The sequence below is a fragment of the Bombina bombina genome, chromosome 2 (genome assembly GCF_027579735.1).
Source record: "Bombina bombina isolate aBomBom1 chromosome 2, aBomBom1.pri, whole genome shotgun sequence".
NCBI classification, from domain to species: Eukaryota; Metazoa; Chordata; class Amphibia; order Anura; family Bombinatoridae; genus Bombina; species Bombina bombina.
In genome coordinates, this window is record NC_069500.1 from 367,655,555 (window position 1) to 367,680,092 (window position 24,538).

General features: G+C 37.9%; 1 protein-coding gene across 1 annotated transcript in view; it reads left to right on the forward strand.

Annotated features, from left to right (window-relative positions):
* The window catches only part of DNAH10 (dynein axonemal heavy chain 10), a 540,282-nt gene that overhangs the window by 304,694 nt on the left and 211,050 nt on the right, over window positions 1-24,538 (forward strand). Inside the window, exons 38-48 of the mRNA XM_053699776.1 lie at window positions 1,116-1,234; window positions 1,578-1,736; window positions 2,613-2,748; window positions 2,877-2,999; window positions 3,171-3,305; window positions 3,532-3,748; window positions 3,838-3,957; window positions 12,471-12,616; window positions 13,357-13,509; window positions 13,725-13,985; window positions 15,025-15,197. Of these exons, the coding sequence (XP_053555751.1) occupies window positions 1,116-1,234; window positions 1,578-1,736; window positions 2,613-2,748; window positions 2,877-2,999; window positions 3,171-3,305; window positions 3,532-3,748; window positions 3,838-3,957; window positions 12,471-12,616; window positions 13,357-13,509; window positions 13,725-13,985; window positions 15,025-15,197 (1,742 nt within the window). The remainder of the gene's footprint in view (window positions 1-1,115; window positions 1,235-1,577; window positions 1,737-2,612; window positions 2,749-2,876; window positions 3,000-3,170; window positions 3,306-3,531; window positions 3,749-3,837; window positions 3,958-12,470; window positions 12,617-13,356; window positions 13,510-13,724; window positions 13,986-15,024; window positions 15,198-24,538) is intronic.

Sequence of the window (24,538 nt, forward strand, 5' to 3'; positions counted from 1 at the left end):
CAATGTGGCACACAGAGACACACAACAGAAAGGTTATGTACATTTTTCACCATTTCAACTTGATGCTGGTGTGATATCTATATTGTCAGCACCTGTTAATTAATACAGGTGAAGTTACAAATTACAGGAGCATCACAAACCTGGAATGCAATTATGTCTTACAATTTTGAAAAGGTGCCAATAACTTTATCCAGTTCATTTTTGGAGTTTTGCGTGGAATCTGTCAGATTTGGCTTTTTTTCTCCACTTTTTTGTGTCGTACCAATACAAACAAAATAAATAAACATGAGAATGCCTAAACATTTGTAATTGAAACAATTTTTTGGGCGAAGTGGTGCATTATCTGACAGAAATGCAGGGGTGCCAATATTTTTGGCCATGACTGTATGTATGTATGTATGTATATATATATATATATATATATATAAAATGTTTTTTTGGTTTTTAAATTACAAAGAACATTGGAATGTTAAATATTAATAACTTACTTCGACTTTAGAACTGTAGGTCTAATGTGGTGTTGAGTTAGCGCATGAGCATTGTGTTAGGGTTTTTCCTTAAAGAGCACTCCATCAAAGTCTATGGGACGAATGTGGTTGTGATATTTGGAGTCCTGAAGTTAGTGCTTGTCGGGTTTCGCTTGCGCACAATCAATTTACTTTAAACTTGTAATACATGTCCTAACCCGCGTTCTTTAAAAGTTTACTTCCAGCGGTGTTTGTGCGTGAGCAAAAGTGCACCACTTTTAATCTGGCTTGAGTGTGATATAAAGCTTAGTGAGGATTTTGTATGTGTGGTGATATCGCCGTTCTGCATTCCTTAATATTACATGTAATGGGTGAGGTTCTGCCAGGTCTTGCAATAGTAGTTTGTAAGTCATAGAAAGCTTGAAAATCAAAAAGGAAGATAATTACACAATAAAAATTATTTTATGAAAAGTGAAACATAACGTTTATTATTGATGATTGACAGTAAAATCAAAGATTCCATTCCTCCAGTCGGTTTAAATATTTATTTTCTTTTTTCTTCTACCCTCCTTTGGAAATCTGAGAAGATTTTTCTGCAGTTGATGTGTATATTTTTACTTTCTGCAAAGATGCCATATTTTTTTGCAGGTGGATAAAGTAATTCAGATGTATGAAACAATGCTTACACGTCATACGACAATGGTGGTTGGACCCACAGGAGGAGGGAAATCAGTTGTTATTAACACTTTATGTTTATCACAGACCAAGTAAGTACTGTCTGTAGAAAATACAGTGGTATACATAAGTAGTAACTACAAGCTGTTTGCTTCAAAGGGCAAAATATAAATCTATATTTAACATATAAAGCTAGATCTGCATAAATATTTCTATGTTTAATATATCATACATCATGTCTTTCAATCACACAGTCAATTTGTTTTGTTTAAAATGCATGTCAACCATAAATATCATAAAGATGGATGTATAATTAAAAAAAAATGTTATAATGTGCATGTATGTAATCACAAATAAAGATCTTTGATAGTTGGATATATTTAATTTCAATATATATCTTCTTGCTTACTTATTGATGTTTGTATTTTCCCCCAGGCTCGGGCTTGTTACCAAGTTATATACTCTGAATCCTAAAGCCATGAGTGTGATTGAATTGTATGGTATTCTTGATCCTACAACCAGAGACTGGACAGATGGAGTTCTCTCAAACATCTTCAGGGAAATAAACAGGCCTACTGATAAAAAAGAGAGAAGGTAGAAAATCTGTAAATGCTGATAGATCATGAATGTAATTCACCAATCATATCTACAGGATTCCAGAAGATATGCTTTAAAGAGGGCCCAACTTCAACTTTTGGAACCAAGGGCAGATGTTACTTAGACAACCCTCATGCCTTTTCTTTAAACAAAAAAGTGGTGTCTGTCTACTTAGACTATAAAATCTCAAGTTCTGCCCCTATTTAGCCCTTTAGAGAATAATTAGTGTATTACAGAGTTGCATCCAGGGGGTTTAGTTTTTTTATGCTTTTTTTCCTGCTTTATTACTAACTTTTTTTTTGCCCTCAACCATCCTTCAACTCATTTATTGTTGCATAGCCCTTTTAATATCTACAATCTCAGATGAACAGAGCAGAATTATAGAAAACTGTACAAGGAGAGAATTGATTATATTTACAATGAAAATACTATCTGGTGACTGTTTGGTGCCTCCTCAATTTTTCCACCCTAAGACAGGGCCTAGTTTGTCTAGGTGTAAACACGCTACTTGTTACATCAGTTGATCAGGAGTAGGTAATAAAAAGGTATATAGAGTTTATTTATGCATAATATGGAATCACACAATGAAAAAGTATGAAAATATTAAATGTATAATTAATTGTGGAACATATAGTTGCTTTTCTGTACAATGCAGTGCATTATTTAAAGAAAAGAACCAGTCATTTAAGATACTAAAATTCAGATTAATGATTGATTTGTATATTGTAATGTTTTATTCTAATTTATATTTTAATAATGTGCAATGTGTTTAACTACTAGTTTTGTAAGTTTTTGCAATACAATCTGTAGCGCATGTCTTTGGCAATCAATAAATTAAATGCTCTAACATTAGCAAATCCATCTTTTATTTAGATACATTTTGTTTGATGGGGACGTGGATGCCTTGTGGGTGGAAAATATGAATTCAGTGATGGATGACAACAAATTGTTGACTTTGGCAAATGGAGAGCGCATTAGACTGCAACCACATTGTGCATTATTATTTGAGGTGAAGAAATGTTCATCCTGAGGTTGACCCCTTATTGTTATCAATTTTAACTTACAATCATTCATTTATTAATATGCATACACAGGTGCTTATGTTCATTTTGACAGTATTTTATTGTTTTTTTTTAGGTTGGTGATTTACAGTATGCGTCACCTGCCACTGTTTCCCGCTGTGGTATGGTCTTTGTAGACCCTAAAAACCTGAGATATGATCCGTATTGGCAGAAATGGGTCAACAATAGACAGAACAAGGTAAATCAATTAAATATATGTGCTACTGTGCATTTACTAATCAGTACCTTGTTATAATTATTTTAAATTTTTTATGTATGATGGGCGGTAAAAAAAATATTTTTCTATAAACTTATTGAATTAATGATTGCTAATACACCATTTATTTCATTTGTTTACTTTTTATTTAAGCAAGAGCAAGCTGAATTAAACCGTTTATTTGATAAATATGTCCCTCAATGTATTGAAATGATCGTAGAAGGAATCACGGATGGAAAACAAGGCGAGAAATTAAAAACGATTGTTCCTCAAACAGATCTAAACATGGTAGGCTATTAACACCATACTGATGTCACAGCCTAAAATGATGCTCTGGTTATGGTCTTATATGGAAACAGGGGGAAATTAAAGAGCAAAAGATATTTAGTGAATGTATATGAGATCCATTTAAATGATTCTGTTTGGCTGGTTCCAGAAAAGAGATTTACATATTTTTGCTGGATCCTGATCAATTTTAAAGTAAGCTGATTATTATTTCAATCAATTTTTACAGGTGACACAGTTGTCCATGATGTTGGATGCCTTATTAGAGAAAGAAATTGATGAACCTGACATTTTGGAGTGCTACTTTATAGAAGCGTTATACTGTTCCCTTGGTTCTACATTGCTGGAAGCAGGAAGGGTCAAGTTTGATGAGTACATTAAACGCTTAGCATCAATGACAACCGTCTGTGATGAGCAGGTCTTAGCTGGACCTAGAGAGCTTCCAGGTTGGTTTAATTGTAAATATACCTAAGTGATTTAAAAATTGATTTGAAGAGTATTTAAGTACTAATTAAGGTAATATGTATTTTGACAGGTCAATTGCCCACCATTTATGACTTTCATTTTGATGGAGAAAGGAAAAAGTGGGTACCCTGGAGCAAACTGGTTCCAAAATACATCCATAAACCTGAAGAAAAATTTGTTGACATACTTGGTAATGCTATAATTTGCTAATCTTATTATTTAAATATGTACCCCATTATTAGATACTGCTTATTTTGCTGGTGTTTTAAAGGGATGTTAAACTCAACATTTGATCTCCCTGTAAAATAAAACAAAACAGGAAAATAAAACAATTCATTATTTATATTTATGATGCATTATTTATTTTGCCTGCTTTTTGCTAGAAAATACATCTGAAAAGTTATGCTTGTTCAACTTTCTCCCAGAGAGGCTGGAGTGTCATACTTAAAGGGACAGTCTAGTCAAAATTAAACTTTCATGATTCAGTTAGGGCATGCAATTTTAAACAACTTTCCAATTTACTTTTGTCATCAAATTTGCTTTGTTCTCTTGGTATTCTTTGTTGAAAGCTAAATTTAGATGGGCTCATATGCTAATTTCTAAGCCCTTGAAGGCTGCCTCTTATCTCAGTGCATTTTGACAGTGTTTCGCAGCTAGACAGTGCTAGTTCATGAGTGCTAAATGTAGCCACCAATCAGCAAGCGCTAGTTAGGTGCTGAACCAAAAATGGGCCGGCTCCTATGCTTACATTCCTGCTTTTCAAATAAAGATAGCAAGAGAATGAAGAAACATTTATACTAGGAATACATTAGAAAGTTGCTTAAAATTGCATGCTTTATCTGAATTGTGAAAGAAAAAATTTGGGTGTTGTGTCCCTTTAAAGGGACAGTTTACTAAAAAATGTTCTCCCCTTTAATTTGTTCCCAATGATCCATTTTATCTGCTGGAGTGTATTAAATTGTTTACAAGTATTTCCATTACCCTTATATTGGCATTTGAAATAGTTGATTTAGCCTGTGGTATCCCCACCTATCCTGAAAGTTTTTGGCCTTAAAGTGATGGTAAATTCATATGTATTGCAAAACATATTCTAGATGCTCTTACTTTAACTAGCAGATCGATGCGCTTATATTTAAAAAATAAACTTTTTTTACTTTGTTATTCCGTTTTTATTAGGGTAACCGTACAGTCTAATAATCTGCCTCTCTCTATATTTTTCACAGGGGCAGCTGTGATTGACATCGGTTTTAGCCAATCATCAGCTCACCATGCGCCCCATGTGAAATCGGACCTGCACGCTCCCGTGCTCTCAACTCACTCATTGCTATGGACTGCGCATGCGCAATTCTTACGCTAATTGCGCATCTCTAAATGATAATACTCATTATTATTATTATTATTAGTATTATCATTTAGAGATGCGCAATTAGCGTAAGAATTGCGCATGCGCAGTCCATAGCAATGAGTGAGTTGAGAGCACGGGAGCGTGCAGGTCCGATTTCACATGGGGCGCATGGTGAGCTGATGATTGGCTAAAACCGATGTCAATCACAGCTGCCCCTGTGAAAAATATAGAGGGAGGCAGATTATTAGACTGTATGGTTACCCTAATAAAAACGGAATAACAAAGTAAAAAAAGTTTATTTTTTAAATATAAGCGCATCGATCTGCTAGTTAAAGTAAGAGCATCTAGAATATGTTTTGCAATACATACGAATTTACCATCACTTTAAGGCTAAGCTGTGTAAACACAGGCAGCAGAAGAAATTACACTCCCAGTGGGGTATAGAAGAGATAAGGTAATACAATGTTAATTTTCCATTGTTCTCTCCAAGTATAGGTGATTGGTTTACGGACAGATATAAGATAAAGAAGCATGTATATGTACACAATGTGATAAAGTAATGAGATCTGATTATACCTACAAGCTCAACCCATTTTATTAGTTTGTGGCTTCAAAGCACAAAATCGGCTAATTTGTGTACACAAATACACCTTAAAAAGCAAATCTTATGCATTTTATACCCTGCAGCTGGTAAAAAAAAGTAATTGGAAACACATTAAGGGAAAAACTATTTTATAGTATACTGTCCCTTTAAGGAGCTGTGGTCTTATGACCGCTGCTTCTTAATTTCTGTTTCAGGCGAGCCTGAAATGATGGGTCTCTAAAGCAGCAACTTCTGCTTGATAAATTGAGTCGTTGGTCGTAATTTCAAATAAATAGTACATTTGTTTCTAGCAAATTTCAAAGTTATTTAAATTTCCCTGCCCCCTGTATCATGTGACAGTAATCAGCCAATCACAAAATGCATATAGGTACATTGAACACTTGCACATGCTGGAGCTAGTTCCTCAAAGTATGCAAATAAAAAGATTGTGCACATCTTGATAAAGGAAGTAAATTGGAATTTCTGTTTTAAAATTGCATTCTCTATCGAAATCATGAATGTTTAACTTTGACTTTAGTGTCCCTTTAATTACTTATAGGTACAATACATATATAAAAGATTGGTTGCTCAAAAATGAAAGTTGTAATTGCACATGTGAATGAAATTAATGGGTAGTCGGGCAATGAAAAACACAGGGGGCGTGATCAAATATACGGCGCAGGTTTCGGCGCAAGCGTGGGAACCTGCGCCGTCCGTAATTTCACCTCGCCTATCGGGGTATTACATAAATCCCGCCGGCAGTTCATAAAGTGCCATAAGTCTGATAAACTAGCGATGTCCAGAAATGAGCGTAAATAAAAATTTCTGGAGTCGCTAGTGACTTACGGCACTTTAGAAACTGCGGGCACCTAAGAAAAGTAAATAAAATAACAAATCTTCCGTAAAAGTCTAACACGACTCCCAAAAATAAGCCAGACACGTAAAACCCCTATATCCGCAATCCCCCCCTCTCATTACTAATATTAAATGTATTAACCCCTAGACCGACAACCCCCCACAACGCAATATGCCTATTTAAACTATTAACCCCTATATCCGCCATCAAACCCACACCGCAAGCAATAACTAAATTATTAACCCCTAAATCCGCCAACCCCAACATCGCAAACTACCTATTAAAACTATTAACCCCTAATCCGCCATTAACCCACAACGCAATAAACCTAATCAAGTATTAACCCCTAAACCGCCATAGCCCACAACGCAATAAACCTAACCCCCCCTAACCTAACCCCCCTAACCTAACCCCCCCAACCTAACCCCCCCTAAATAAAATAAAATTACCTAATTTACAAAATACTAAAGTTACTATTAAATATAAAAATATTTACACTACTTTTAAAATACAAATATACTAAGTATAAATTAAAGTGGCAGTCTAATCCAAATTCAGGAGTAGACTGTCCCTTTAAGCAAGAATTACAGAAAATAAAAAAATCTAAGATTACAGAAAATAAAAAAATAAAATTACAAAAGTTTAAATAAATTACACCTAATCCCTATGAAAAATAAAAAAGCCCCCCCCCCCAAATAAAAACACCCCCTAATCTAATCAACTACCAGTAGCCCTTAAAAGGACTTTTTGCAGGGCATTGCCCCAAGATAATCAGCTCTTTTCCCACAAAAATACACACAGCCCCCCCCTACCAGTAAACCCCCCCCCAAAAAAATACTAACACTAAAAACGCTAAACTACCCATTGCCCTGAAAAGGGCATTTGTTGGGCATTGCCCTTAAAAGGGCATTCAGCTCTTTTGCTGCCCACCCTATCTAAATAAAATAAATCCCCCCAAAAAACCCTTAAAAAACCCTAAGTCTAACCCCCAAGTGGTCCTCACCTGTCCTGAAGTTCAGCGGAGAAGGTCCTGTTACAGGCCGTGAAGTCTTCTTCCAATCGGTGACCTCTTCTTTCTTCCAGGAACCAGCCGGCGCGGAGCGGAGGGCGGAGTTGAAGACCGGCGACTCTGGAACTGAAGACCGGCGACCGCGGAGCCATGGAGCGTGGAGGATCCTCTTCATACGATCTCCGCCATACACTGAATAGGAATTCAAGGTACGCGATTAAAAATGGTGTCCCTTGAATTCCTATTGGCTTATTTGAGCCTTCAAATTCAAATCAGCCAATCGGATGAGAGCTACTGAAATCCTATTGGCTGTTCAAATCAGCCAATAGGATAAGAGCTACTGAAATCCTATTGGCTGATTTGAACAGCCAATAGGATTTCAGTAGCTCTCATCTGATTGGCTGATTTGAATTTGAAGGCTCAAATCAGCCAATAGGAATTGAAGGGACGCCATTTTTAATCGCGTACCTTGAATTCCTATTCAGTGTACGGCGGAGATCGTATGAAGAGGATCCTCCACGCTCCATGGCTTCGCGGTCGCCAGTCTTCAGTTCCAGAGTCGCCGGTCTTCAGTTCCAGCGTCGCCGGTCTTCAACTCCGCCCTCCGCTCCGCGCCGGCTGGTTCCTGGAAGAAAGAAGAGGTCGCCGCTTGGAAGAAGACTTCACCGCCTGGAACAGGACCTTCTCCGCTGAACTTCAGGACAGGTGAGGACCACTTGGGGGTTAGACTTAGGGTTTTTTAAGGGGTTTTTGGGGGGATTTATTTTATTTAGATAGGGTGGGCAGCAAAAGAGCTGAATGCCCTTTTAAGGGCAATGCCCAACAAATGCCCTTTTCAGGGCAATGGGTAGTTTAGCGTTTTTAGTGTTAGTATTTTTTTTGCGGGGGTTTGGTGGGTGGGGCGGTTTACTGGTAGGGGGGGCTGTGTGTATTTTTGTGGCAAAAGAGCTGATTATCTTGGGGCAATGCAGAGCAGGAGCGAGCTGCATTGAATGTTATGGCACGGTCGGGCCGGGCTGTGACTAAACAGCTGGCCCGATGCGCTCTGAAGAAAAACCAGACCCGCTCAGTAGAGCACAGAGGGCGGGTCTGGAAAACCCTCTTATTTTTATTAAAAATACCGGAGATGTTCTATAATAAAAAAACTTGCACTAATATAATTTTATATAATTCTGCACTATGTACAGAATTATATAACATTATTTTTTAGGTTTACTGACCCTTTAAGGGCTACTGGTAGTTGATTAGATTAGGGGGTGTTTTTATTCGGGGGGGGGGCTTTTTTATTTTCATAGGGATTAGGTGTAATTTATTTAAACTTTTGTAATTTAATTTTTTGTTTTCTGTAATCTTAGATTTTTTTATTTTCTGTAATTCTTGCTTAAAGGGACAGTCTACTCCTGAATTTGGATTAGACTGGCCCTTTAATTTATACTTAGTTTATTTGTATTTTAGAAGTAGTGTAATTTTTTTATATTTAATGGTAACTTTAGTATTTTGTGAATTAGCTAATTTTAGTTTAGTTAGGGGGGGGTTAGGTTAGGGGTTAGGTTTATTGCGTTGTGGGCTATGGCGGTTTAGGGGTTAATACTTGATTAGGTTTATTGCGTTGTGGGCTATGGCGGTTTAGGGGTTAATACTTGATTAGGTTTATTGCGTTGTGGGCTATGGCGGTTTAGGGGTTAAAACTTGATTAGGTTTATTGCGTTGTGGGCTATGGAGGTTTAGGGGTTAATACTTGATTAGGTTTATTGCGTTGTGGGCTATGGCGGTTTAGGGGTTAATACTTGATTAGGTTTATTGCGTTGTGCGCTATGGCGGTTTAGGGGTTAATAGACTTTATTAGTTATTGCGGTGGGGGATTGCGGTTGACAGGTAGATAGACATTGCGCATGTGTTAGGTGTATATTTTTTGCATTCATTTTCGGGAGTTACGGTGCTCCCATACTCAGCGCAAGGCCTGCTACGGCTGCCTTTTATGGCGAGGTAAAAATGGACTAAGATTTCTCCATTTTCGCCACGTAAGTTCTTGCGCTGGATATTGCATACCGATTTACGACGCGGGCCCATGTTAGCCTATGGGAGTAATAATTGCGAGCGACGGGTGAAATATACACACGTAACTTGTATGCTACGCCGTATATGTAATACCAAAATCGCGTAAAATCTGGCACCGGAGGATTTTGCGGGTGACGCTGCATATGTAATGGAGGCCTAGGTAGTCGATATCAATATATAAATAAAAAGTCACCATGTTTACGTTTGCATTTGCCTTATATATTTTGCTTACATTTTAGTGTAAAATAAATCTCCTTTACTACTTTATAAACAAGATAGAACAGAAATAAGCAGCACAAAACATTTGGATCTCATATATTGCAAGTCATGCATAGAAATTAAAAAGTTTTGTGTCTGTGAACATTTGTAACTAAGGAGGCAGTGTCCTTGCTGTACTTATAAATATAAAATATTAACAGACATTTGTACTTATAGAAACATAATAGATGGCAGATTAGAACCATAGCTCCTGCAGGTCTGTTCAAATTTCCTATAAAGTAGAAGCTTAATAAGATGGTCTTGTGCTTATCCCACAAACTTATGTAATAAATAATTTGCTAGGTGATAATTTGTTCTTATGGGTAGGGGCTAATTTAATTGCACACTTGGGGCTATCACTAATAAGATCTTTCAATTTGAGTCTCACTTAAGAATTCCCCAAAGTCAATTCAATATTGTTATGATTTTATTAAAATGACTATTATATTTGGTAATGAACAAACTTTTATTATTAAGAAGTTCTGGTGATTCTATATTAGATTGTTTTTCCAAAATAAGACTTTCAATCATAATTTTTTGATTGTAAATAACCTTTTTTATAATTTCTGGTGTATAGTTTTTCTCAAGAAATCGTTCTCTAAGAGTACAACTCTGTATTTCAAAATCCTCTATAATACTACAGTACAGTTTCTCCTAATCCATCAAATTGGCCTTAAAGGGACATGAAATGCAAAACGTTTCTTTCATGATTCGAAAGAGAACACAATTTTAAACAACTTTCCAATTTACTTCAATTATTTAATTTTCTTCATTTTCTTGTTATCCTTTGCTGAAAGGTTTATCTGGGAAAGCTCAGGAACAGCAAAAAACCTAGGTTCTAGCTGCTGATTGGTTTGCTGATATATATACTGTCATTGGCTCACCCATGTGTTCAGTCAGCAACCAGTAGTGCATTGCTGCTCATTCAACAAAGCATACCAAGAGAACGAAGAAAATTTGATAAAAGGAGTAAATTAGAAAGTTGCTTAAAATTTCATGCTCTATCTGACTCATGAAAGAAATTAGATTTCATATCCCTTTAAGGTAAATTTTTCTTCTTTTTCAATAATTGTTACTATTATAATCTAAATAGCTATTACATTCTACAGCAACGAGTAGTAGATCTAATAGGACCATGATCTGTAAAAGATAATACAAAGTACAAAAATGAAATGAAATGTTGGTCAGTGTTACTGGAAAGAGTTAAACCCCATAGTGTTCAAATTGAAATGTTCCACAAAAGAATTAGCAGATACTGGGTCACCCTTCCATATACAGTAATGAGCAGGTCATCTATGTACCAAGAGCAACAGGCTGCCTCTATAACTTAAATTATAGTTGTATAATTGTTTGAATTTGACGATATCTACGTTGGCAAATCTAGGTGCATACCTCGTGCCCATGGCTGTACCTTTGACTTGAATGTAAAATTGATTCCGGAACAAAAAATAGCTGTGTTCCAAGATAAGATATCAACTATATTAGAAATCGTTTTTGTAATGCAGATAAGATCTAAAGAAATCATTTACAGCTGATAATCCAGCTTGATGTTGTATGTTAGAATATAATGAGTGTACATGTGATCCAGTAATGCCCCGCCTCAATAATAAGTTTATCTATTTTAGATAATATGTGTGTGGAGTCTTTAATGTAAGAACCTTAGTGGACCACATATTTTTTGTAAAACATTATCTACATAAGCAGAAGTGTTGTCAGACTGCCAATTCCCACTATAATAGGGCATCCATAGGGTTCCATAGCATTTTTATGGATTTTAGGTAGGTGGTAATAGAATGCCACATTAGGTTTAGCAGGGAAGAGAAACGCTTTCTTTTTTCATGACAATACCTTCCTTAAAGTGATGGTAAAATGTAGTGTTTTAAAAACGCTAGCCTGTATATAAGGGTTGATATAAATGGACGTTCATTCATGAATTTTAATTAAACATGCAATTAAACATACTTTTTTTATTTTCTTTCTACTTCAATATCCCCCCCTCCGACTGCCAACTGCAAAGCTTTTTTTTTATTTCACGAAATGACGTTTCCACTTATTCTCCAATAGCTGTGCTAGACATACAGCACTAAAAGATTGAAAAATTGGGTTGAAAAAAAATATTTGTTGATTTAGCTAATTACATGAACAGTAGTAAATCCATAAAACAGGCTTCTGTAGTATAAAAACAGAAGCCTGTTTTATGGATTTCTTTTGATATTATACTTTTAAGGACAGCTGGGGTATTGCTCTTAATTTTTTATTCTTCAAAGGCCTAAAACATATGAATGTTAATGTTTATTATGACATCAGCAATGTTTTTGTTATTTTTTCTTTTTATATTGTTTTTAACAAATTGATAGCCAATATCATTGATTGTTTATTTTGTTGCAAAGCCTGTTTCCCATAATTTTTTAATTTATTTTCATCTACTCTTTTTGGTTATATCATATCTGCAATGCTGAAGGCTTAACTAATCTAGATGGCTACAAAAGTCTAATATAAATCTATTCATGGTTAACAGTGTTGTATAGGTGTGGGAGACCATTGCAATTAACATTTATGTCTCTTTGGGTACTTGCTTTTCCTCTTTATGTTAGTTCCTACTGTGGACACCACACGTACTACTTGGCTCTTGGAGAAGATGGTGAAAATTAAACGACCAGTTGTCCTGGTTGGAGAATCTGGCACATCAAAAACTGCAACTACACTGAACTTCATTAGAAACCTCAATAGTGACAGCACAGTATGTAGTACTTCCATTCTCCTGTTTTATGCTTTCTATCTCAGCTAAAGAGGTACATTTATCAACAATAACTGAATTTGTAAATCACAAACACACACGTGCTGTCTACCTATATATATATTAATGTTTTGGGCTATAGAAACAAATTTGATTTATGATGTTGCATCTTAAATATATTTATAGTTCTTTTACAAAATGGTAATCTTCATAAACAGCTGACTTTTTTAAACAGCTGAGTGTTTTCAAATTAGAATTTACAGAAAAGATGTTTATATTTCTTTTTCAATTTGATCAACAGAATAAATGACATATTAGGACATTTAATGTATGCAATGTCTGTTACAAAATTAATACCAATGTACTTTCATTGAAACATAGGTAGCTTGCTTAGAATTATTTATTATATTTCTCCTATTGTTTAGTCTGTTTGTTTTAGGAATGTGTATTTATTTTTTTACCCAGAACAAGTCTCATTATTTATCCCTACTCATGTATCCAGATCTACAAAATTTGGCTGTACCATGCATATAAATTATAATAATTATAGATAGAACAAATGGCCCTACAAAGCAGAGCACATGCTTTACACTCTTCTGAAAAAAGCATTTGAACACAAACACACAGACACACACACACACACACACACACATATATATATATATATATATATATATATATATATATATATATATATATATATATATATATAGAACAAGCTATCAATGTTTGTATCTCTGTAGATGCTGCTGACCATAAACTTCTCCTCTCGAACTACATCTATGGACATCCAAAGAAATCTGGAAGCCAATGTAGAGAAACGGACCAAGGATACATATGGACCACCTATGGGAAAACGGCTACTAGTGTTTATGGATGATATGAACATGCCAAAGGTTAGATTACATAGTATCTTCATTGTAGTTTCTTACTATTTTAGAGATCTCTGGTTCTTCAAAGATTATTAGCAATCATATGGTAGCTGTGTAATTCTGCACCAAAGTGCTATAACATTCTTTGTTTAATGGCATTTTATTATTTTTTTTTTTAATTTTGTTTGTTTGGAAGCTGATTATAACATTCTAAGCATATACTGCTATTTAATTTACAGGTGGATGAATATGGCACACAACAGCCTATCGCCCTGTTGAAGCTGTTACTTGAGAAAGGCGGCATGTATGATCGTGGAAAGGAGCTAAATTGCAAGTTCCTCCGTGACCTTGGTTTCATCGCTGCAATGGGCAAAGCTGGCGGTGGTCGCAATGAAGTTGACACACGCTTTATATCACTGTTCAGTGTATTTAATGTGCTTTTCCCTTCAAATGAATCGTTGCATCTAATTTATTCTTCTGTCTTGCAAGGACACACTGTGGTAATTTCAGTACATATTTCATAACTGTCCCTTTAAAAAAAGTTAATTTAAAGTAGGTAATAGATAAGAAAGAAGGTAATGTCAGGTTATATGGTATATAAAACAAACAAACATAAAAGTAGAAACAAAATAAAAAAAAATAAAAGCACACCCACAGCCCTGCCTTTAACCATTGATGAAGTCACTCTTTTGTTCATAATTCTACCCCCTAACTGCTAGAAACCACTACATTATTGACTGCAAAGACACCAACCTCTAATAATCTCTTAACTGAAAGTACTGATTTGCCAATAGGACCCCTCATTGGTATTAACCCTTTAGTTTCCAAGACCCCATTAGTATTAACCCTCTAACTGCTAAGACCCCCACTGCTGATAACTCCTTAAGCCATAGGACCCATAAGATGCCCCTAAAAAAGACTCCCCTCAGATAAAGCTTCACCCCAGCTTAAACAACCCTCTAACTGAACACCTCATCTTAAGGGCCTCACTCCTATTTCCTAAAGCCTGTTTTTAAAAAAAGAAAAACAAAAAATAAGTATTAAATACAACTTTTAAAAACGATAGCCTTCCCCAATAGATACAATAAAAACACCCCCAATGACTAATCAATGGTTGGCGTCATCCTGCAAATATTCAACAAAAGGTTCAACATCCAAAGATCCAATACCATAGTCTATCTCCTCCTCTGTGACCTCTTCATTATATAGGGGTTGGTGGGCCATAGGAGTGCTAATATCAAGACAGCTTATCAGTCCGATTCGTGGTGCGTCTTACTAAAAAAAAAAAAACATTTCCAATTCATTACAATGAAATAACTAAAAAAGACAAGGTTTGTGTTGATCTTGTGCTGATTCAAAGCAGCAGGGAAATGAAAAAAATATTTGCAACTGATTTCAGCTATCCTTTATAATAGTAAGAGGCTTTTGAATGTTCAATACGCAGGTGGTTAATCATAGTGCTAAAGTCTCAGGAACTCGATAATGGAATACATTTTAGACCTCTGAATTATTTAATAGTACTGTCTGTTCACTTTGCAGCTCTTTCATGAGGATATACAGACCATCTGTAACAAGCTGACATTCTGTACCTTGGAACTTTACAAACGAATTGTCCAGGATTTGCCTCCTACACCTTCAAAGTTCCATTATATATTTAACCTCCGGGATCTTTCTAGGGTTTATAATGGGTTGGTTCTTACAACTCCAGAAAGGTAAAATGATTTTGTAACTATTGATTTCCCATGTAGAGATATTTTTTATGAGAAATTATATGAGACCTAAACTGCAGGAGCCCATAAAATAGTGAATTGAGCTCTATTTTGTTTTGTGAAGTTTGTCCATGTTATTTATTTAAAGGGACAGTCAACACCATAAATCTTATTGTTTAAAAAGATAGATAATCCTCTTATTTACCATTCCCCAGTTTTGTATCACCAACACTGCTATATTAATATACTTTCTTTCCTAGGACATGGAGAGTCCACAACATCATTCCAAATCCTAGTGGGATATTCAACTCCTGGCCAGCAGGAGGAGGCAAAGAGCACCCCAGCAAAGCTGTTAAGTGTAACTGCCTTACCCATAACCCCCAGTCATTCTCTTTGCCTCTGTCAATGGAGGTTGTGCGAAGTTAGTGTCTGAAGAATTTAATCCTTTTATGGGTACTTTCCCCTGCAAGTAAGAATAGGGGTCTAGCTGTGTCCACGTCAATCTCTTAAGAGTAGTGGTGGCTTTTAGCATTTAAATGCGGTGAGGCAGTCCTTGCTTTACTTTTAACACTTTGCTACCCCTTTGTGGAAAGCCAGAGTTAGTTACTCTGTTCTTTCTTTTCCTACAGGTGCATGACAGGGAGTGTAGTGCCTGCCACACCTTGAAGATCAGCATCTCTTATGCAAGGATCTAAGGTAAGTGCATTTGCCTTCTAGGTAATGAAGGACAGCAGCACTTATGGGGTTAATCCTCCTTCTAGATCCCTTTTGTTGTTGAATATGGCACACAACAGCCTATCACCCTGTTGAAGCTGTTACTTGAGAAAGGCGGCATGTATGATCGTGGAAAGGAGCTAAATTGCAAGTTCCTCTGTGACCTTGGTTTCATTGCTGCAATGGGCAAAGCTGGTGGGGGTCGCAATGAAGTTGACACACACTTTATATCACTGTTCAGTGTATTTAATGTGCTTTTCCCTTCAAATGAATCGTTGCATCTAATTTATTCTTCTGTCTTGCAAGGACACACTGTGGTAATTTCAGTACATATTTCATAACGGTCCCTTTTAAAAAAGTTAATTTAAAGTAGGTAATAGATAATAAAGAAGTTAATGTCAGGTTATATGGTATATAAAACAAACAAATATAAAAGTAGAAACAAAATAAAAAAGTTAAAAGCACACCCACAGCCCTGCCTTTAACCATTGATAAAGTCACTCATTTGTTCATAACTCTACCCCCTAACTGCTAGAAACCACTACATTATTGACTGCCAAGACACTAACCTCTAATAATCTCTTAACTGAAAGTACTGCCTTGCCAATAGGACCCATCATTGGTATTAACCCTTTAGTTTCCAAGACCCCATTAGTATTTAGTTTCCAAGACCCCATTAGTATTAACCCTCTAACTGCTAAGACCCGCACTACTGATAACTCCTTAAGCCATAGGACCCATAAGATGCCCCTAAAAAAGACTCCCCTCAGATAAAGCTTCACCCCAGCTTAAACAACCCTCTGTCATGATTCCGTACCGTTCATTGCCGTGTCGCCGCGGCTCCCGGATCTTCTCTGTGTGACTGACGTCACGTTGCTTAGCAACGTGACGCTTTCTCGACACACCCCTCTGATGACGTTGCCGCTCCTGCCTTTAAACCACGGCGGGAGATCTGAATCGGGGCCCGTTTGTTTGTTCCCCTTGGAGTTTGTGAGTACCTTGTCAAAATCTGTTTTCTTGATACCGACTTCTGCCTGCCTGACCAAGCCTGTTGCCTTAACCCTTTTGCTGTTATTTGGATACCGACTTCTGCCTGTTTGACCAAGCCTGTTGCCTTAACCCTTTTGCTGTTATTTGGATACCGACTTCTGCCTGTTTGACCAAGCCTTTTGCCTTAACCCTTTTGCTGATATTTGGATACCGACTTCTGCCTGTTTGACCAAGCCTTTTGCCTTAACCCTTTTGCTGATATTTGGATACCGACTTCTGCCTGTCTGACCAAGCCTTATGCCTTAACCCTTTTTGCTTATGTTTGGATGCCGACTTCTGCCTGCCTGACATTGCTTTTGCCTTATTCCACAATCTTTTCTTTGATTAATAAAACCTGCTTAAAGGGACATTTTCTTTTACAAACTGCAAAGGAGAACTTTGACTTTCTGTTTTGTTATAAACCTGCTTAAAGGGACATTTTCTTTTACAAGCTGCAAAGGAGAACTTTGACTTTCTGTTTTGTTATAAACCTGCTTAAAGGGACATTTTCTTTTACAAGCTGCAAATGAGAACTTTGACTTTCTGTTTTGTTATAAGCCTGCTTAAAGGGACATTTACTTTTTCAAAGCTGCAAAAGGGAACTTTGTTACAAGCCTGCTAATGAGGACCTTTTTTCTAAGCTGCAAATAAGAGCATTTCCTTTATATTCTTTGACCTGCTTAAAGGGACGTTTTTTCCTTTGTGGTTTCCCTGCATCCTGAGCAACTATTATTTTTTGTAATCTTTCTCATCTGTTTCCTGAGTGGGTCACGTCCTGGATATTTCTCAGTGTGCTAGCGTGTGCTTTCTATTCACGCTAGCAGTTGGGTTGCATCCCGGACTGATTCCAAAGCGGCTGACATTACAAACGGGCCATAAAAATGGACCCCACTGAATTATCCATGGCCGTGGCTCACCAGGGACAGCTTTTGGGATCTCATGCCACTCACTTGCAGTCTCTGGACACTAAACTTGATCAAATAACTGCTCTATTACAAAATTTGGTTGCTACCGCACCTCCCAATCCTAATCCCAATCCTAATCCTATTGAGGCATTACCTCCTTCGATTCCTAACAATCAGTCTCAGGTACAACTAAGTCCCAGGATACCTCTTCCGGATAAATATGATGGGAATCCTGAAGATTGTAGAGGCTTTCTGAATCAATGCCGTCTTCATTTCCGAAATAGCCCTACTCTTTTTGCTACTCCCTCTTCTAGAATCACATTTCTTATTTCCTTAATGAAAGGAAAAGCCTTGGCTTGGGTATCACCTTTGCTAGAAAAGAATGATCCTATACTTTTGGATGTTGATACATTTCTATCTATGTTCTCAAATGTATTCGATAAACCTGGAAGGTCATCCGCTGCTGAAGCCACTCTCCTGGATTTACGTCAAGGTAATCAACCAGTCTCTCAATACGCTATTGAGTTCCGCACCCTTGCCTCTGAAACCACTTGGAATCAGGGAGCACTCAGAGCCGCTTTCCGTAAAGGACTTTCTGAGCGTCTCAAGGATGAATTGGTGTATCGTGAACTTCCAGAGTCCTTAGAAGCCTTAATAAATCTCTGTATCAGTCTCGACGCCAGGTTTCGTGAACGCCAACAAGAAAAGGATAGAACACAGAGGTCTTCAACTCGAACTCCTTTTCGTTTGGCTCCTCGTTTTTCTAATCCAGTCACTCCAGTCTCTCCTACTACTGATCAGGCTGAACCCATGGAAGTGGGAAGTATAAAATTAACTGAGACTGAACGCTTGAGAAGACGGACTCTTGGCTTATGTCTGTACTGTGGCCTTAAAGGGCATTTATTAAGGGATTGTCCTACTAGGCCAGTAAAAGCCAGGGCTTAACTCTAGTCCAGGGAACTGAGTTAAGCCAAAACAGTTGCCATTCCCTGTACAAGAAGCTCTTTGTTCCAGTAACCCTTCTGATTGGACATAAGAAGATTTATACCCAAGCTCTAATTGATTCTGGTGCTGGAGGAGTGTTCATTGACTCTACATTCGTCTCTACTCACTCTATACCCTTACTAAAGAAGGAGTATTCCATTTCAGTCTCTACGGTCAGTGGAGATCCTTTGGGTTCTGGATATATTCAGTTTTCTACTCAACCCTTACTCCTCACCGTAGGAATACTTCATTCCGAGACAATTTGTTTTGATGTCATCCCCACTCCGCAATTTCCCATTATCTTGGGATTACCCTGGCTCCAAATTCACAATCCCATTTTTTCTTGGACTTTCGGTGAACTCACTTCCTGGGGATCTACATGCCAGACTAAATGTCTTCAAAAGATTACCAAGTTACCACTCACTATTGCTCTCACAGTTGAAACTCCGGACTCCTTACCTATGCCTTATCATGACTTTGTGGATGTTTTCTCCAAAAAAGAAGCTGAACGTCTTCCTCCTCACCGCCCTTTTGATTGTCCCATTGATCTCCTTCCCGGGGCTGTCTATCCTCGAGGCAAGACATATCCACTTTCTAAACCAGAAAACATGGCTTTGGAAGAATATATTAAAGACAATCTGGCTAGAGGATTTATTCGACCCTCCTCTTCCCCTGTAGGGGCTGGTTTCTTTTTTGTAGGAAAAAAGGATGGCGGATTAAGACCCTGTATTGATTATCGAGGATTAAATCAGATTACCATCAAGAACAGTTATCCTCTACCCCTTATTCCTGAACTTTTTACTTATCTTCAGGGAGCCACCATATTCACCAAACTCGACCTACGTGGTGCATACAATCTGATCCGTATACGCAAAGGAGATGAGTGGAAGACTGCCTTTAACACTCGATTTGGGCATTATGAATATTTGGTCATGCCCTTCGGGCTATGCAATGCTCCGGCGGTTTTTCAACATTTTGTAAACGAGATCTTTCGTGATTTTTTGAATATCTTTGTCATCATATACCTTGACGACATCTTAATTTTTTCTCAGAACCACCAAGATCATGTGCACCACGTCAAGAAAGTACTTCAACGTTTGAGAGAATTCCATCTGTTTGCTAAACTGGAGAAATGTTCTTTCCATCAAAAATCCATACCCTTTCTGGGTTATGTAATATCGGCATCTGGATTTGAAATGGACCCTACTAAACTTTCTGCCATTTTGGATTGGCCTAGACCTGATTCTTTGAAGGCTTTACAACGTTTTCTAGGCTTCGCCAACTACTACAGGAAGTTCATCAAGAATTTTGCTACTATTACTTCTCCTCTTACTTCTCTCACTAGAAAAGGACAAAACTGTAAAAAATGGCCTCCTGAGGCTATAGAAGCTTTTGAGTCTCTCAAAGAAGCTTTTTCCTCAGCACCTATTCTCCGTCATCCAAATCCTGAGTTTCAATTTATCCTGGAAGTTGATGCTTCCTCTGTTGCTGCTGGAGCTGTTCTGTCTCAACGAATACCAGAGACTGGAAAGATTCATCCTGTTGCTTTCTTCTCTAAAAAATTCAATCCTTCTGAATTTAACTATGACGTAGGGAATAAAGAGTTGCTTGCCATCAAAATGGCATTGGATGAATGGAGACATTGGCTGGAAGGTACTTCTTTGCCATTTACTATACTCACTGATCATAAGAACCTTCTGTATCTCCAAACAGCCAAACGATTGAATTCCAGGCAAGCACGCTGGTCATTATTCTTCTCCCGGTTTCACTATAATTTGTCTTACATACCTGGTTCAAAAAATATTAAAGCAGACGCCCTTTCCAGACAATTTCAAGATACCCCAGTTCCTGAGTCTGGTACCATTCTCCAACCTCATGAAGTCATAGCCCAGTTAACAACTTCCTGGTTACAAGAATTACAGTCTGCTCAAGAGAATCTTCCTTTGTCCTGTAAACCTCCCGATGGTTTACTCTTTGTTCCTGAACGCCTTCGTTCCAAGATTTTATTTTGGGCTCATGATAGTCCCCTTTCTGGACATCCTGGCATCAGTATTACCACTCGAAACCTCAAACAACATGTCTGGTGGCCTACTCTCTCTCAAGATGTGAAGGATTACGTCTCAGTATGCACACAATGTGCCATGAACAAAACTCCACGCCCACTTCCTTCAGGATTGCTCCAACCATTGCCTATACCTCACCAGCCTTGGACTCATGTATCCATGGACTTCATTACCGACCTTCCCTTGTCTGCTGGAAACAATACTATCTGGGTGGTGGTCGACAGGTTCACTAAGACTGCCCATTTTGTACCATTACCAGGATTACCATCTGCCAAAAGACTCTCTGAACTTTTTATTTCACATATTGTAAGAATCCATGGATTTCCTCTAGATATTGTTTCAGATAGAGGGGTACAGTTTGTTTCTCGATTTTGGAGGTCACTTTGTAAACATTTTGGAACTACTATATCTCTCTCTACTTCTCACCACCCACAATCGAATGGCCAGACTGAAAGAGTAAACCAGTGTCTTGAAACATATCTTAGACATTATGTGGATCATTATCACTCTAACTGGACTTCTTACCTTCCTTTGGCTGAATTGGCTCATAATGCCCGGTACAATTCCTCCCTTCAGACTTCTCCTTTTCATGCAGCTTACGGATATCATCCCAGAACATTCCCTTTGCGTACTTCCTCCACAGTGAATCCTGCTTCTGATCTTACAGCCCGAAGATTAACTCGACATTGGCAGAAAATACATCGAATTCTTTCTGTAACTTCTAGACGTTACAAGTTCTTTTCAGACCTTCGACGGAAGAAAGCTCCCAAATATCGCCCTGGTGATAAAGTTTGGATTTCCTCTCGATTTCTTCGCCTGTAACAACCTTCTAACAAATTGGGACCACGATACATGGGTCCTTTCCGAATACTGGGTCAGGTGTGTTCCACTGCTTATCGGGTGGCTTTACCCAAGACTCTCAAAGTCCATCCGGTATTCCATGTTTCTCTTTTAAAACCTGTGATGACTAACAGGTATTCTAAGCCTTTTTCTAAACCTCCACCGTTATTTGTGCATGGACACCCTGAGTTTGAGATCAGCCATATTCTAGATTCCAAGTTGCGTGGCAAGAAATTGTATTATCTCATTCATTGGAAAGGTTATCCAGTCACGGAACGTTCTTGGGAACCGGCTCATCAAGTAAATGCTCCTACTTTGATCAAGACCTTCCACAAGACTCATCCTGATAGGCCTGGTCCTGTCCCCCGGAGGGGTCCTTGAGGAGGGGGTGCTGTCATGATTCCGTACCGTTCATTGCCGCGTCGCCGCGGCTCCCGGATCTTCTCTGTGTGACTGACGTCACGTTGCTTAGCAACGTGACGCTTTCTCGACACACCCCTCTGATGACGTTGCCGCTCCTGCCTTTAAACCACGGCGGGAGATCTGAATCGGGGCCCGTTTGTTTGTTCCCCTTGGAGTTTGTGAGTACCTTGTCAAAATCTGTTTTCTTGATACCGACTTCTGCCTGCCTGACCAAGCCTGTTGCCTTAACCCTTTTGCTGTTATTTGGATACCGACTTCTGCCTGTTTGACCAAGCCTGTTGCCTTAAAGGGCCACTGTAAGTAAATATTTTCTATGCCTGTTACTAACTAACTACCCCAAATATGCTTTTTATCAATAGCATTTCATTAACATATCTCTACCGTATATCAGAAATCTTGTCTGCAAATTTAAATGTTTTCCAAACCCACTCCGTGGGTATCCTTTGCTCTGTACCAATCCGTTTACAATACCTAGGTTTCAAAATGGCGCTTTAAACACAAACTTATTGGTTTAAGTATTTTGAACATGCAGTGCTGAAAATAGTAGGCAGGATAACGTGACATCATCAGCGAATAAAAGAAATAACTTTTAGAACGTTATGAAACTTTGTTTTGGAGAAAATATAGGTCAGTAGGTTTTAATTAATGTTTATTAACTTTAATATGTTAGTTGTTTAGCTTAAAAATTATAACAGAAAGTAATCCTTTAACCCTTTTGCTGTTATTTGGATACCGACTTCTGCCTGTTTGACCAAGCCTTTTGCCTTAACCCTTTTGCTGATATTTGGATACCGACTTCTGCCTGTTTGACCAAGCCTTTTGCCTTAACCCTTTTGCTGATATTTGGATACCGACTTCTGCCTGTCTGACCAAGCCTTATGCCTTAACCCTTTTTGCTTATGTTTGGATGCCGACTTCTGCCTGCCTGACCAAGCCTTATGCCTTATTCCACAATCTTTTCTTTGATTAATAAAACCTGCTTAAAGGGACATTTTCTTTTACAAACTGCAAAGGAGAACTTTGACTTTCTGTTTTGTTATAAACCTGCTTAAAGGGACATTTTCTTTTACAAGCTGCAAAGGAGAACTTTGACTTTCTGTTTTGTTATAAACCTGCTTAAAGGGACATTTTCTTTTACAAGCTGCAAAGGAGAACTTTGACTTTCTGTTTTGTTATAAGCCTGCTTAAAGGGACATTTAATTTTTTAAAGCTGCAAAAGGGAACTTTGTTACAAGCCTGCTAATGAGGACCTTTTTTCTAAGCTGCAAATAAGAGCATTTCCTTTATATTCTTTGACCTGCTTAAAGGGACGTTTTTTCCTTTGTGGTTTCCCTGCATCCTGAGCAACTATTATTTTTTGTAATCTTTCTCATCTGTTTCCTGAGTGGGTCACGTCCTGGATATTTCTCAGTGTGCTAGCGTGTGCTTTCTATTCACGCTAGCAGTTGGGTTGCATCCCGGACTGATTCCAAAGCGGCTGACACCCTCTAACTGAACACCTCATCTTAAGGGCCTCACTCCTATTTCCTAAAGCCTGTTTTTAAAAAAAGAAAAGAAACAAAAAATAAGTATTAAATACGACTTTTAAAAAACGATAACCTTCCTTAATAGATAACATAAAAACACCCCCAATGACTAACTGCCTTACCCATAACCCCCAGTCATTCTCTTTGCCTCTGTTAATGGAGGTTGTGCGAAGTTAGTGTCTGAAGAATTTAATCCATAAACCTTTTATGGGTACTTTTCCCTGCAAGTAAGGATTGGGATCTAGCTGTGTCCACGTCAATCTCTTGAGTAAGTGGTGGCTTTTTAGCAGTTAAAAGGCGGCAAGGCAGACCTTGCTTTACTTTTAACACTTTGCTACCCCTTTGTGGAAAGCCAGAGTTAGTTGCTCTGTTCTTTCTTTTCCTACAGGTCCATGACAGGGAGCATATTGCCTGCCACACCTTGAGGATCAGCATCTCTTATGCAAGGATCTAAGGTAAGTGCCTTTGCCTTCTAGGTAATGAAGGACAGCAGCACTTATGGGGTTAATCCTCCTTCTAGATCCCTTTTGTTGTTATCTACAAAGGTAATAATGCTTGATTAATATAAGGATTCATATGGGCACATTTTTTATTGGCACACTTTAATATGGGATACGTTTATTCCTAAATTGGCAGTATGAGATTGGAGAGACAGAGTTCTCTCAATGGGCTGGGATGTATTTTGTCTAGAGACATGTGTTAGATTTGGGCTGTTAGGCTGGTGAGCCAAGATACTTTTATTTGCGGTTTGCTCTTTAAGACGGCAATGCCGTTTTTGCAAGCAGTAGATTTCAAACGGTGCCTTTTTTCCTCTGCAGGGAAATATTGTGCACTTTAATATTAGTCTGGTCACGTGACAC